The following is a 12,572-nucleotide window of genomic DNA, read 5'->3' as shown; positions in this document are numbered from 1 at the left end:
TTGGCGTCTTTCCCTACAGGCTAGCCCAGTGCCTGGCCCCGGAGAAGTCTCTGCGTAAAGGTTCTTTAGGTCATAAATCAGGCCCCTGTGTGTATGTGTGTTTTTCTTAGGAAAAACTGGCACAGACGAATTAGCAGTAGAGACTGGAGTCTCCCTACTACCCTTCATGCTTGGCGGCATCACCTTCGACTACCTCGCATTCTCCCGGCGCTGACAGCCCCGGCTCCGGACCTCAGGGTTGGAAGCAGTCAGCCCCAGCTAGAACCGCCCTGTCCGGGGCTGATGCCACCCTGTGCCTAGAATGTGCGTGTGGGTGCAGGCGGGCGAGCGAGCGGCTGCTACAGTGAGACCGAAGCAGGAGCTCAGCCTTCGCCTGCGGCCTGCAATCCCCAGATTCCCTGGGGACCTCGAAACTCCCAATCGGAGGTACTCCCCCCCCACAGCCGCCCACCCATTCCCTCCCCCCTTACCTCAGCACGCAGCCCCTCCCTGCGTGATGATGCAAAACCGTGGGGAGGGTGGGCGCTGGGAAGGGTGGGGAGAGCCTGAGAGCGAGCGAGGGTGGGAGGGAGTGGGCGGAGGAGGAGAGGGAGCCGAACGCGCATTTAAAGCGATAGCCATCCTCGCTCTCTCCCCAGTGCTGGGCTGTTGGAGAGCTCGAGCTGCAAGCCACCGAGCGCGAGCTCGAGCGCGGCGCGCTGGCCGGGGAACCCAAGAGCGCACTGCGCCCCAAGCTGGCAGGCGCCGCGGGACCCCCCACCCTCGCCGGCTGCCCTTCCCCGGGCGCCCCTACCCTCCTCGCCCGCAGGAGACCCTGGGCTTCCCCGGAGGAGCTCACCCCAAGGGGCCAGGACTCCGGCGAGCCCGCCACCGTCCCCTCGAGTGCCGCCGCCACCACCGCAGCCGCGGGAGCAGCATGGTCCAGCTGGGGAAGCTGCTCCGCGCCCTGACTTTGATGAAGTTTCCCTGCTGCGTGCTGGAGGTGCTCCTGTGCGTGCTGGCGGCGGCGGCGCGCGGCCAGGAGATGTACGCCCCGCACTCCATTCGGATCGAGGGGGACGTCACCCTCGGGGGGCTGTTCCCGGTGCACGCGAAGGGTCCCAGCGGAGTGCCCTGCGGCGACATCAAGAGGGAGAACGGGATCCACAGGCTGGAAGCGATGCTCTACGCCCTGGACCAGATCAACAGCGATCCCAACCCGCTGCCCAACGTGACGCTGGGAGCGCGGATCCTGGACACTTGTTCCAGGGACACTTATGCGCTCGAACAGTCGCTCACTTTCGTCCAGGCGCTCATCCAGAAGGACACCTCCGAAGTGCGCTGCACCAACGGCGAGCCTCCGGTTTTCGTCAAGCCCGAGAAAGTAGTTGGAGTGATTGGGGCTTCGGGGAGTTCGGTCTCCATCATGGTAGCCAACATCCTGAGGCTTTTCCAGGTAGGGGGCGCTCCCTCCGGGGCAGAGCGCGCCGTAGCTCCCCGCGCTCTTTATCCTGAAGGCTGGCTTGGACTCCAGGGGTGCGGGGTCTGGTCGGCCTTCGCTCATTTCCACCCTGGAGATCCTGCCGAATCCCTCCCACCTCACCCGAGGAGGTACTTTCCCTGCTTGATTCATTTCCCTTCCATCTCTCCCCTGTCCGCGCTCCACTCCATCCGGCTTGACATTCTGGATTTATGGCCCCATTGACAAGAAACAGTCTCCGAAAAACAAGGCGATGATTTAAATGGGTTTGCATTCGAGTGAAATATGGTTCCAAAACAGGCTTGTAAAAGTGCCGGGCTCCTGTGAGAGCCACTTAGGCGCAAGGAATATGAAAGATGAGAAGACGCCTAGAAACTAGGCATTTCTCAACTCCCCAGCTTCCCTGCCCCAAGCCGCCCGACAAGCTGCAGCTCCCTTGGAAAATTTCGAGAAGAGCTTAGGGAGGCAGTTCTTAAACCGAAGGCTAGGTCTTCACCTACATTTGGACGTGAATTGCCCATTTCGCTCGGGTTGGATTTCCCGACCTGTAACCTCTCTCTGCGAGGGCATGGGGCGGAAGGCGTGGGGACTGTCCTCAAGCGGGGAGAAGCCACCGGCAGACGTGCCCCCAGGTGATTTGCTCTGGGCAGTTGTTTGCACCGTCTAAACTGCCTTTGCGATCCGGCCACTGGCAGGAGCCGGGCGATCAGCTTTCTACTCCTGCCAGCTCAGAGCCCGGAGGTGAGCTCATGCTAACTGCGAAACACAGTCGCTTTTTCTGCACCCACCCTGTGCCCATCCTTTCCCACGACCTCCCTAACGCAGCCCCCAACCCCAGTCCTGGGTTTTGAGGACGATTCTCAGAGCCAGACAAGAAGGCGCCTGGAGGGAGGCAGTAGGGTGCGCTGAGCAAGGCCGGGCGGTCCTCTAGCTCCGGGTGCAGGCGGGCAACGGCGGAAGATGCGAGGACGGCGGATCGGGCCCGCTGAGCGGTGGGCGGTGCTGCAGTGCTCTCTCACAGCCTGCTCCCGCAGCCTCGGCGCCACGGCTCCCGTGCCGCCCTGGGTATAGATGGATGGCTTCTGGATGAAGAAATTGAGTTTCAGGGTCTGCGTGACTATGGGTTCTCTTGTTTCTCTGTCTTTCTTCCTGTGTGTCTCTCTCCTTGTGTCTTTCTCCCTGCTTTTTTTTTTTTTTTGTCTCCCTGTTTTTATGTTCTCCCTTTCAATTTCTGCCTCTCTTTTCCTTCTCTACCCCTATCTCCAAGTTTTTTGTTCATCTCTGTCTTGAAGTGATCCTTTCCTAAGGCGCAGCTCTCTCCCTGCCTGGTAGGACCCAAGCTCAGTTAGTCCCTTCTCCAGATGTTCTGGCTGACCCTTATGCTCCCCATAGCTAAAAAGTCGGCTCCCTCTCAAGTGCCTTTCCTGAAGCATGTTGGGTTTCTGGAGGGGACTCCTTGTGAGATTCAAGCTGTCACTACATCAGCACCCAGGGCTATGAAGTTTGTGTTTGTGCCAGAAGGAGGGGTGCCTGTCTAAAGCTGCAGCCTGGTATGGCCCCTCTGAGCCTCTGAGCATCCCTAGCACCTGTTGAGTATGCCACCTCTAGATGTTTGCAAGGCCAAAAGTGCTTCTAGGCAGCCTTCACTTTGAGGTAATGCTTTCAGGAAGAGCCTGGGTTGTTGTAAGCAAAACCCAGAAGCACTTCCTTTACCTCTGAGCTTAAACTAGAGAACCTGAGGAGGCAGCGCTGCAGGGAGGATGAGGCCAGAGGTCACCTGAGAACCACAGGGGCAACTCACAGTATTTTTACTGGACCTCTGGGGGTTGAAGGCACATTTGCTGTTTGACATTTTTAAAATTATTTTGGTGCCTTCACTTGGAGCTTGGGAGCTTGCAGATGGGCCTGCCTGTCGAAAAAAGAGTGAAATCTTAAAGTCAAGAGAGAGCTTGCAGACTAGGCTGAAGGTTGTGTTTGCTGAAAAAGATTCCAGGGGGAGCTGATTCCTTCTCTGGTGTGTGGATCTGAGGCACTTGCAAGAAAAGAGAACGCTTGCCTTATGCTTAGTTCCCCCGTTCCCTGGGCTGGGAAGGAAAGGAACTGAATGCCAGCATTAGCAGTGTGCGTTGGGACCAAAACCATTCAGAGAAAACACTGTCATTTTCCTCTAATTTGCAAATTGCCGCTATTAATGTTGGATTGAACAGCTGAGGGAAAAGAGTCCCCAGTTTTCACCTGCATTTATTGAGAAGAGGCTGGTAGTAGGAGGGATGCACCAACTTGTAGCTTGTGCTGCAAGCTGGATATAAGCTTGGTGTGAGCATCCTGGTTAACCACTGCCCATGTTCAAATATACAGAGATAGATTCCCACAATCTCTTCCAGTAGCCTTATTTTTGCGTGTGATCTTAGAAGCTCCTGGCATGTAAGTCCAGTCCCCAGTTTCCCAGCCTCTGTAAACCTGCAAAATGAATAGAGAGAATAGTGGGACACAGACCCATTGTTCAAAGACACAGTCACTTTAGGGAAAGAGGAAAAGAACGGGTAGGTGAATCTTCTCTGGGATTGCAGGGTTCAGCTCAATGAAGACTGTCTTGTATAAAAGAAACTCCTCTAAATGGTTGAATTCTTAGCTCTCCAGAGATTTGAGTTTTCTTTTCCCCAGTCCCTGTGGGTTGCTGTGGGGAATGTGCCAAACCTATCATTTGAGATAAAAATTTATGGTGAGGTAAGCTTCTAGGCTGGGGGAAGGAAGACTTAGTGACTGAAATGGGGGATGCTAAGCACTGGGGGGCAGGAAGGAACAAGGAGCTAGTAATGGATGTAACAAATGTTGCAGCTGCCGGCAAAGCCTGGATTGAACTTCCTTCCTGAAAATGAGGACCCGGGCAAGAATGACCACTCAGATGTAAACAGTGTCTCTGACTGGGAATTCTCATCTGCCTGCCGGTGGGCCAGAGCTGAGCAAGTCCTTTCTCTCCTCTGTATGCACACTGAATTGGTTAGTAAGTGACATGTCAGAGGGCAGGAATCATATTCAGTGGATCTTTCAAATCCAGGAGTTTGAGGCTAATGAAATTAGTGTGTGGCCAGGGCTCTGCCAACTAGAATTAAGTCACTGCAGCCACCCTGCAATGCATTTTCAGCCTGAAGGGAGCATCAGGGAGGAATTTCGGGAGATTTGTTTCTGAGCCTGTACAAAATAATACTCTCCTAATGCTAAGAAAGATTAAATGTAAATTAATATTGACTACGAGTAACATATTTAAAAAATAATCGCCGAGTGGGGGATGGCTTAAAGTGGAGAGATTATATAATATGGTGTCCAAAGAATAAATCTCCTCTGACCACTGTTTCATCGGCTATAAGTAAGATATATTACAATGGAAAGTAATGGGAACGTTTTTATTCAAGGCTTCTCTGCTATTGACTTGAGAGCAAACACTCTGAGAGTATAAATTACTCTTGCTATGTACTGACTCTGAATGAACAATATTTCATGTGCAGTGACATGGTCTAAGCTATAGACTTGGAATTGAATGGCATCTGTTTCAATTGTTTTGTTCTCTCAAGAGCAACTAGATAGAAAAAAGTGGTCAATTTCACCCTTGTGGGAGCGTGTTGCAAATCTAAACCTGTGTCCCTCATACCATAAATGAAATACATTTGTAAATTTGTAAGTGTTTTCCTTCTGTTCATTGATGCTTGAGTATAATCTCAAACTTTGGGAGCAACATTTTATACCTAAGTACTTGGTTTTCTTCCTTTCTTCTTTCTCTTTCTCCCCTCTCTCTCTCTCTCTCTCTGTTTCTATCTCTCGCTCTCTCTCTCTTTCTCCATCTTATGTAATTGGATAGAACTGGGCACCTAGGATGATGTGGTGTTACTATAGTGGGATTTTTTTTAAAAAAAAAAACAACTCTAACTTACCCTTTTAAAAATTTCATAAATACAGGTGTCAGTGCCATTTGGAATAGTCTCTATAACAATTTCTGTCTCCACATTTACTGTGTTTCAGCAAATTTACCTAACAGATGGTGAGTGGGCAATTTTTAAAGGGGCATTTTTTAAAAGAGCGGAGAGGGAAGGAATAGAGACAGGCACATACTATATTTGAAGTTACCTCCACGTGTATTTTATGTATGTATACCCATACAATTAAGAAGTCTTTGGATGTTTTATCTTCAAGAATAATTCAGATAATGGATTACTTGAATATCATAAACATTTAGGGTTTAACAGATTTGTTACATATAGACGTTGTATCATGGATTTAAAAGACCATAGCCAGCGGGCAGCGGCGGGCGGAGCGACCGAGGGGCGGCGCGGGCTGGGCGGCGGGTGCGGGGGGTCGGTGCTTCCTCGTGGTGGAGCGCTGGGGTTCGCCGGAGACGCCGGGTTGCTCCGCGTTGCCAGGTTACCGAGCGCGTGCCCCGCGCCCGCTCTTCCGCCCGGGCCGCCCTCGGCGCCGCCTGAGCCGCGGTGCGGGCTGCGCGGGGCGCCGGTTCCGCGGAAGCCTGGGTCGGGCGCTGCGTGCGGGACTCTCGTCGCTCGTGGACGGGGCGCGAGCGCGCGGGGGACGTAGGGCGCCGACCTGGGCCTACCCGGCGCTGCGGCTCCGCTCAGGGCGCCCGCTCAGGGGCCTCCGGCGCGAGGCCCCCTTTGTGGTCAAGATGGCGGCGCCCCGGCGGGCCGCGCCGCGGTGAGCTGGAGCCGGGCCCGGAGAGGGGCGAGTCTGCCACGCCCAGGACTTGGACCCCGGGCTGGTCTCCCGTCTCCCGGGGAGCGGCGGGTGAGTGGGCGCGGCCGCGCGTAGGTCCCTCTCGTGGGGTGGTCAGCTCTCCGTGCGTCCGCAGACTTCTGTCGTCTGATAGTCAGATCTGGGGTGGCCCAGGTTGGAGGCGAAGGTGCTTGACTGGGGAAACCTGAGGGGTTTAAGGACTCTATTGGGATCGTTTCAGACCCCAGCAAGAAGCTGAGCAAGTTTTCTCCTCTCTTCCCGGCTAAGTTTTCTCCCTTCTCTGAAGGCGCCAGCTTTTCTGAATCACCTTGTTACCCGGGGGGATACAGTTGGTGGTTCTGACCGTGGAACGTAGGACCCGGCGCGGGGAAGCCTGAGCTGGTTCTAGTTACTTTGTTGGCAAAGCACTTGCCTTGTCTTTGGAATCTTTGTGTATGTAACCGACGTTGGGAAGAGCCAGCGTTTTCTCCTCCAAAACACTGCGAAGGGTAACTTTATACGTAAGAAACAAGTGGGCGTTCACATCCATCTCTTTTCCAACCACTGAGTTTTGGTTGTGTTTCCTTTCTTTAAGTTTGTCTCGTTCTGAAGTGATAACAAAAACAAAACAAAACAAAAAAAAGACTATAGCCAATTACACAAAGTATACTCTAGTCTCAGTCCTGCCATTAATTAGCTTAAGTCATTTAATTTTTCTAGGCCTCATTTTTCTCATGTGATGTTTTTTCTTTGAAAAAGTATAGTTTCTAGAAGTCTCTAATCTCTGTGTCATAGTTCAGCTTGGAGAAAACCTGTTCTTACCCAAACTCCATGACATTGTATTTCCAGCTCCAACTTTGGACTTTGAGTGAGTTGGGGGCAACTTTTTAAGGATATTTTCACACAGCTTTTTTAGTTAATATCAGTCTAGCTGACTTGTCATACTCAGACTTTCTCCCATATTCTTTTACCAGTGTGTTCCTTAGTCATATATATAAAGACTGTTGTGGGAAAAATGACCTCCTGGGTCAGCTTACTGCATGGTCATCGACACAGGGCAGGGAGTAAGATTCTGTGGATTTTACAGAAGCAGATACAGGTTTCATTATCCATGTCCTCTCCCCTTTCATCTTACAAAAACAGCAGGCTTTTCTTGGAGAACTGCCAGATAATGCCATCCTGCCTCCTCACGGGCCCGGGGATGAGTCGCCCAGGGACTGAACTCCAGTAAAGCAGGTGATTGGCTCATGGGTAGGCATCTGACCTCGGCTAAGGCTATCAGACTCCTCCCCAGGACTTTTGTCTCAGAGAAAAATGGAAGAATTGTCTTTTCTCTCTGGAATTTCTAAGCTGGGGAGATATGACTCTGGGACTCCCAGTGACCATCCAGCACAAGAAGAGACTTTCTGTAAAATAAAGTCTTGCAGAGGTAAGCAGGGCTGAGCGATGGAGAGAGAGCTGGAACCCTGCTGATACTCTGGAACTTCCAGATCCAACTGTATCTGAATATGGCTGCATCCCTGAATTTCTAGTACTTGTTTGTTGAGGTTGTTGTTGTTTGGTTTTTGTTTTTAAATTTCCTTTGACTATTTTGAATTTGTTTTCAGTAATGTGCATTTGAAAGCATCATAGCTGAAAGAGCTAATTTCCTACATTAATGTCAGGTTTGCTGACTGGCATTCCTTAAGTGAAAAGTAATATCCTCTATTTTCTTTAAATAAAATCCTTCTAGCTCAGGTTTGAGATATTCAAAACTCTGCCTCCTACCCGCCTCTTTCCAACATTTACTGTATCACCTTGAAGCATTTGTGACCGCATCTTTCCCATCTAGACGCAGTTGAGAGAGAGAGCAAATACTTCTGATATAAACTGCAACCTCTACGCCTCCTACCTGGAAGCTTTAGAACATACTTGATTCTTGTCATTAAAGCAAATCTTGTGTTGTTGTCTCCAGGGCACAGAAGCATTTTCATGGCATAATGGAGTACAAAGTACATTAAGCCTAACTCTACTTCTCACCCTCTTTTACTTTAAATAGGCAGAAAAGAACAATCTCAAACACATTTTCCCAACAAATAAAATACATATACGATTATGTTTAGAAGACGTTTGTGCAACATATAGTTAGACTGATTAATTAATGGACCTCTCGCCAATTGGCACAGTAAATATATATGTTCAATGTGCTTAATTAAAAAGAAGACAATAACATATTTTTACAGGTTAATTATCTGAGAAGAGTATTGTGCCAGCACACTTGATACTACAGTATTTCATGTTTGACAGGTAATCTTCTTTCAATTATATTTACTGCTAAATGTTTCTTGGATCAAGCTATTAAATTATAAGGTCAAAAGTAAAATGATATGAAATTACAATGATAAAGGGACACATATCCCACTTTATGAGAATAGAAGTTATAATTTCTTTTCAATACTACTAGTAGTGACCACAGTACTAATTTGAGCCCTTACTATGAGCCACTGTGCCCATATACATTTAGTTCTTACAGTAGTTCTGCAAAGGGCATATAATAATCCACACTGTAAAGCTGAAGAAAGTGCTTCTCATAGCTGAAAGTCACATAGCTGGTGAGTGGCAAAGTCTAGATTCAAACTTAGAGTCGTCTGACAATGCCCAGGTTGTTGACCACTATGTACACTGCTCAATTGTTGCACCAGTAAAGAAGTGCTTGAAATAATTATAGATTTGCCTACCCTGAAACTGCAGTGATTTAAAGACATCAAAGTTGCCAGTTGCTTAACCACATCTACTTACTGTAAGAAATTACATTTTATTTCATTTCTAAAACAAGATTAATTCTGCAGGCCCATCGAAACTTGAGCACACAAATCCTACCTGCAAATGAAAGATGCTTGTTTTCCATTATTCAACAGATGGCCCTGTACAGAGGCAATAAATATATAGTAGAATTTTCATTCAAATAAATGAGAAGAGAGGTTTCTTCTTGTCCTGATTCAGTGCCCATCATTATGGATTATGATGGCTCTTCCCAAACTTTACTTCATTCACTCCACTCTTTCTACAAAACTCCAGTAATGGAATCCATCATTCAGATATATGTGCAAAGCGAAAGGACTGTATTAATACAGTTGCTGAAAGTCAAGTTGATAGAGCACAGGAAATACATCCTAATAAATGCAGCATTAATGTGTGTGGGCCTTGGAGTGAGGGGTAGAAGAATTTTCAGTTTAATGGAATATTTTGCCTCTTGCTATGAAAGTGTGGCTTAATAGTCTTGTAATTGGTCATTTACAGAATCCTCCATCTCTGGGTTTCATGCTTTCTTTACTCTGCAGCTGTTGATTCCTTCTCTTGTTCTGGATGGAGGATAGCAACGAAGCCACTTCAAAGGGCTCAGCCTGCCTTTTTGTGTTATTGTTTAGATGAAGATATTTCCATTTATTAAAGCACACTATTTAAACATTTTTATCATGTTTCAAACTTGACTGTGTTCTGAAGGTATGAGCACAGGCAGACATAATGGGGGATGTTTTCCAGGAGAGAACATACCCTTATCAAAGGAATTATCAGAATTTTCATGTATGGATTGAGAATCAAATTCTGGAGTTAGACCTGAATTTAAATTCATACTCACAACTTATTACCAGTCTCATCTTGATCAAATGGTTACCACACTTCTCATCAATTTCCTTATCTTTGAAAGCGGAATAAGAGAAGTATGCCTGGTGGAGTTACACATAAAGCTCATCTGATAGAATATTCATAAGGATTTTGCACAAACTATACATGGAAATATTTTAGCACCGAGTTTAGCATGCGATTCGTCTTCAGTACATTTAAGAGCTATTATTTTATTATTATTATGCTATCATTAAATATCACTATTACCTAAATGTCATTATTGCTAAAATTGCTGTAAAACTACCGCAATAACCCATGATGAATTCCCCTCTTCTGTTTCCTTTGTTTAAATGGAGAATATATATATAAATCTAGACAGAGAACAGAGTGAGAATTTCCATGGCACTGATTAAAACAAATCCTGAATTGCATGGACTTAAGATAGCAGAGAAGGGCTTCCCTAGTGGCGCAGTGGTTGAGAGTCCACCTGCCGATGCAGGGGACATGGGTTCGTGACCCAGTCCGGGAAGATCCCATATGCCGCGGAGCGGCTGGGCCTGTGAGCCATGGCTGCTGAGTCTGCGCGTCCGGAGCCTGTGCTCCGCAACGGGAGAGGCCGCAGCAGTGAGAGACCCGCGTACCGCAAAGAAAAAAAAAAAAAAAAAAGATAGCAGAGAGGCTAAGAGATTTGAAGTTAGACATCCCCAAGTGTGAATTCTACTGTGACCCTCTTCTAGCACTAGAACCTTGAGGAAGTTGCTTAAACTTTCTGAGCTTTACTACTAGTTTCCTCATCTGTATCTTTTTCAGGACTGTTTATCAAGCATCTTCCTGTTCTCTATGCTTGGACGTATCAATGAATAAATTAGACAAGAGCCTTTGCCTGCGTGCTCCTTCTTGCATGCTTTCTCCCTCCTTACACTCTCGTGTGGAAACGGATGTTATAAATACATTCTATGCTTTGTCACAGGTTGATGGGCGCTACGGGATAAGGAAAAGGATGTGAAGCTCACTGAAGAGGCTTGGGTTGGGAGTGCTGGAGGAGTGTACAGGTAGGTTCTGATTTTAAATAGGGTAGTCAGGGTGGATTTTATAAGTTGACATTTGAGCAAAGACTTGAAGTGAGGGAGTTGTCAGAATGTATGATGGGGAGACCACTCCCTGGGAGCAAGAATAACCAGTCCCAAAACTCTAAGGCAGAAATATGCCGGGCAGCTTGGAGGAATATCAAGGAGGCCACCCTGGCTGACTTAGTCAGTGGAGAGGAAGAGACAGCAGGAGGACTGGAGATCAGATATGTGATGGGATGGATTGTGTAAGTCCTGGGAGGCCATCACATGCATTGTGTCTTTTACTCTAAATGTAGGCAGCCAGGGGCAGGATTTTAGCCGAGGTGTGGCATGAACTGTCTCTTGTTTGAAAAGCATAACTCTATCTGTGGTCTTGAGGATGTGGGGAGAGAGTGGAGTCAGGGAGAATCTTGGGAGGCGACTACAGGATCCTCGAGGTCTATGTTGGTGGCCTGCACCAGGCTGCTAGCGGCTGGTAATTCTCAGAAGTGGCACATTGGGAAGGTTGTGACAGCATTTCGTGGTAGATTGAATGCAAGAATGGAAAGGAAGAGGGGGTCAAGGGTGAATTCGAGATTTAGGGCCTGGGGAACTGGAAAGGTGTGGTTACTGTCACCTAAGATGGAAAAAGTTTGGGGTAGAGCATGTTTGCGGGATTAAAGACCAGTTTTGGAGGTATAAGATTTGAGATGTTTTCGTGACGTCCAAGTAGAGATGCTGAGTACACAGTTGGATACACAAGTCTGCAGTTCTGAAGAAAGGTCTAAACTAGAGATACACTTTAATACAATGGAGATATTAAGAATAATTACATGGAAGCGCTGTTTTAAAGATAAAATGAAGTAATGCAGTTAGCACTCTGTCTTCTCAAAACATTTAATAACTGTTAGCTAAAATAATTACCTGAAATGAAAAAATACCTATAGTTTGTTTTGTTGTTTGCAGTAAAAGTGAATAAAATGTCACAATTATTTTAATAGTATTTGTGACACAGTAGTTTTAGTTAAGACACCATGACTACAAACATTTACAATAAACATTTCAGTCTCCTACTTTTCACTCTGATAGGGTACTTGGAACCATATTTTGTAAGGTTTAAGTTAGTTGTCATAGGGTACCTCTTTAATTAGAAGTAATTCTGAACTGTCTAGTTCCATGCAGTTTTATATACATATATGTATAATTATTATTTTATGATTTATCAAACTCAGTTGAAAATTTGCATCACTGATATACATTAGAATTTAAGCGTTTACCCAGGTATTCAAGGAAAAAGATGTACTTGTCTTGTAATTTCCATAGGGGTACTTACTTTCACATCTTCCCTTCACTTTGCAATTGAAAACATGGCAGGGGAAATATTATCTTACTGGTCTTTGAGTTCCCCTTAGCTATCTGCAAGTCCTTAAACAGCCTTTGTGGCTTAACCAAAATTCTCTTCCATCTTCATTCCGCTAACAGATATTGGTCTAAGCATGTACTTATACTAAAAAATGCATGACCACGTTGTCTCTACACATCTGTAATTTTATGTTAACACTATCATTATGTAAGCTATACTTTAATTGTAATTATAACAGATTTTATGTCAACACACATCCATTTCTAGTGTTCATCTGGTGTTCAAGGGGAGAGCAGCATGTCGTAAATTTTATCAAAATATAACATCTGAAGAATAGAACAGAGGGTAATTGTGTAATTCTGTATTCACTCTAATT

General features: G+C 46.8%; 1 protein-coding gene across 1 annotated transcript in view; it reads left to right on the top strand.

The window, feature by feature from the left end:
• Positions 1 to 301: 301 nt before the first annotated feature.
• LOC101334311 (uncharacterized) overlaps positions 302 to 12,572 on the top strand; it is a 70,335-nt gene continuing 58,064 nt past the window's right edge. Inside the window, exons 1-2 of the mRNA XM_033856035.2 lie at positions 302 to 1,435; positions 10,755 to 10,836. Coding sequence (XP_033711926.2) covers positions 302 to 1,435; positions 10,755 to 10,790 — 1,170 coding nt within the window. The 3' untranslated portion in view covers positions 10,791 to 10,836. The remainder of the gene's footprint in view (positions 1,436 to 10,754; positions 10,837 to 12,572) is intronic.

The sequence above is a fragment of the Tursiops truncatus genome, chromosome 1 (genome assembly GCF_011762595.2).
Source record: "Tursiops truncatus isolate mTurTru1 chromosome 1, mTurTru1.mat.Y, whole genome shotgun sequence".
Lineage (NCBI taxonomy): Eukaryota > Metazoa > Chordata > Mammalia > Artiodactyla > Delphinidae > Tursiops > Tursiops truncatus.
Note: the sequence above shows the minus strand (reverse complement) of the source record. Positions and strands in the feature narration are given on the sequence as shown.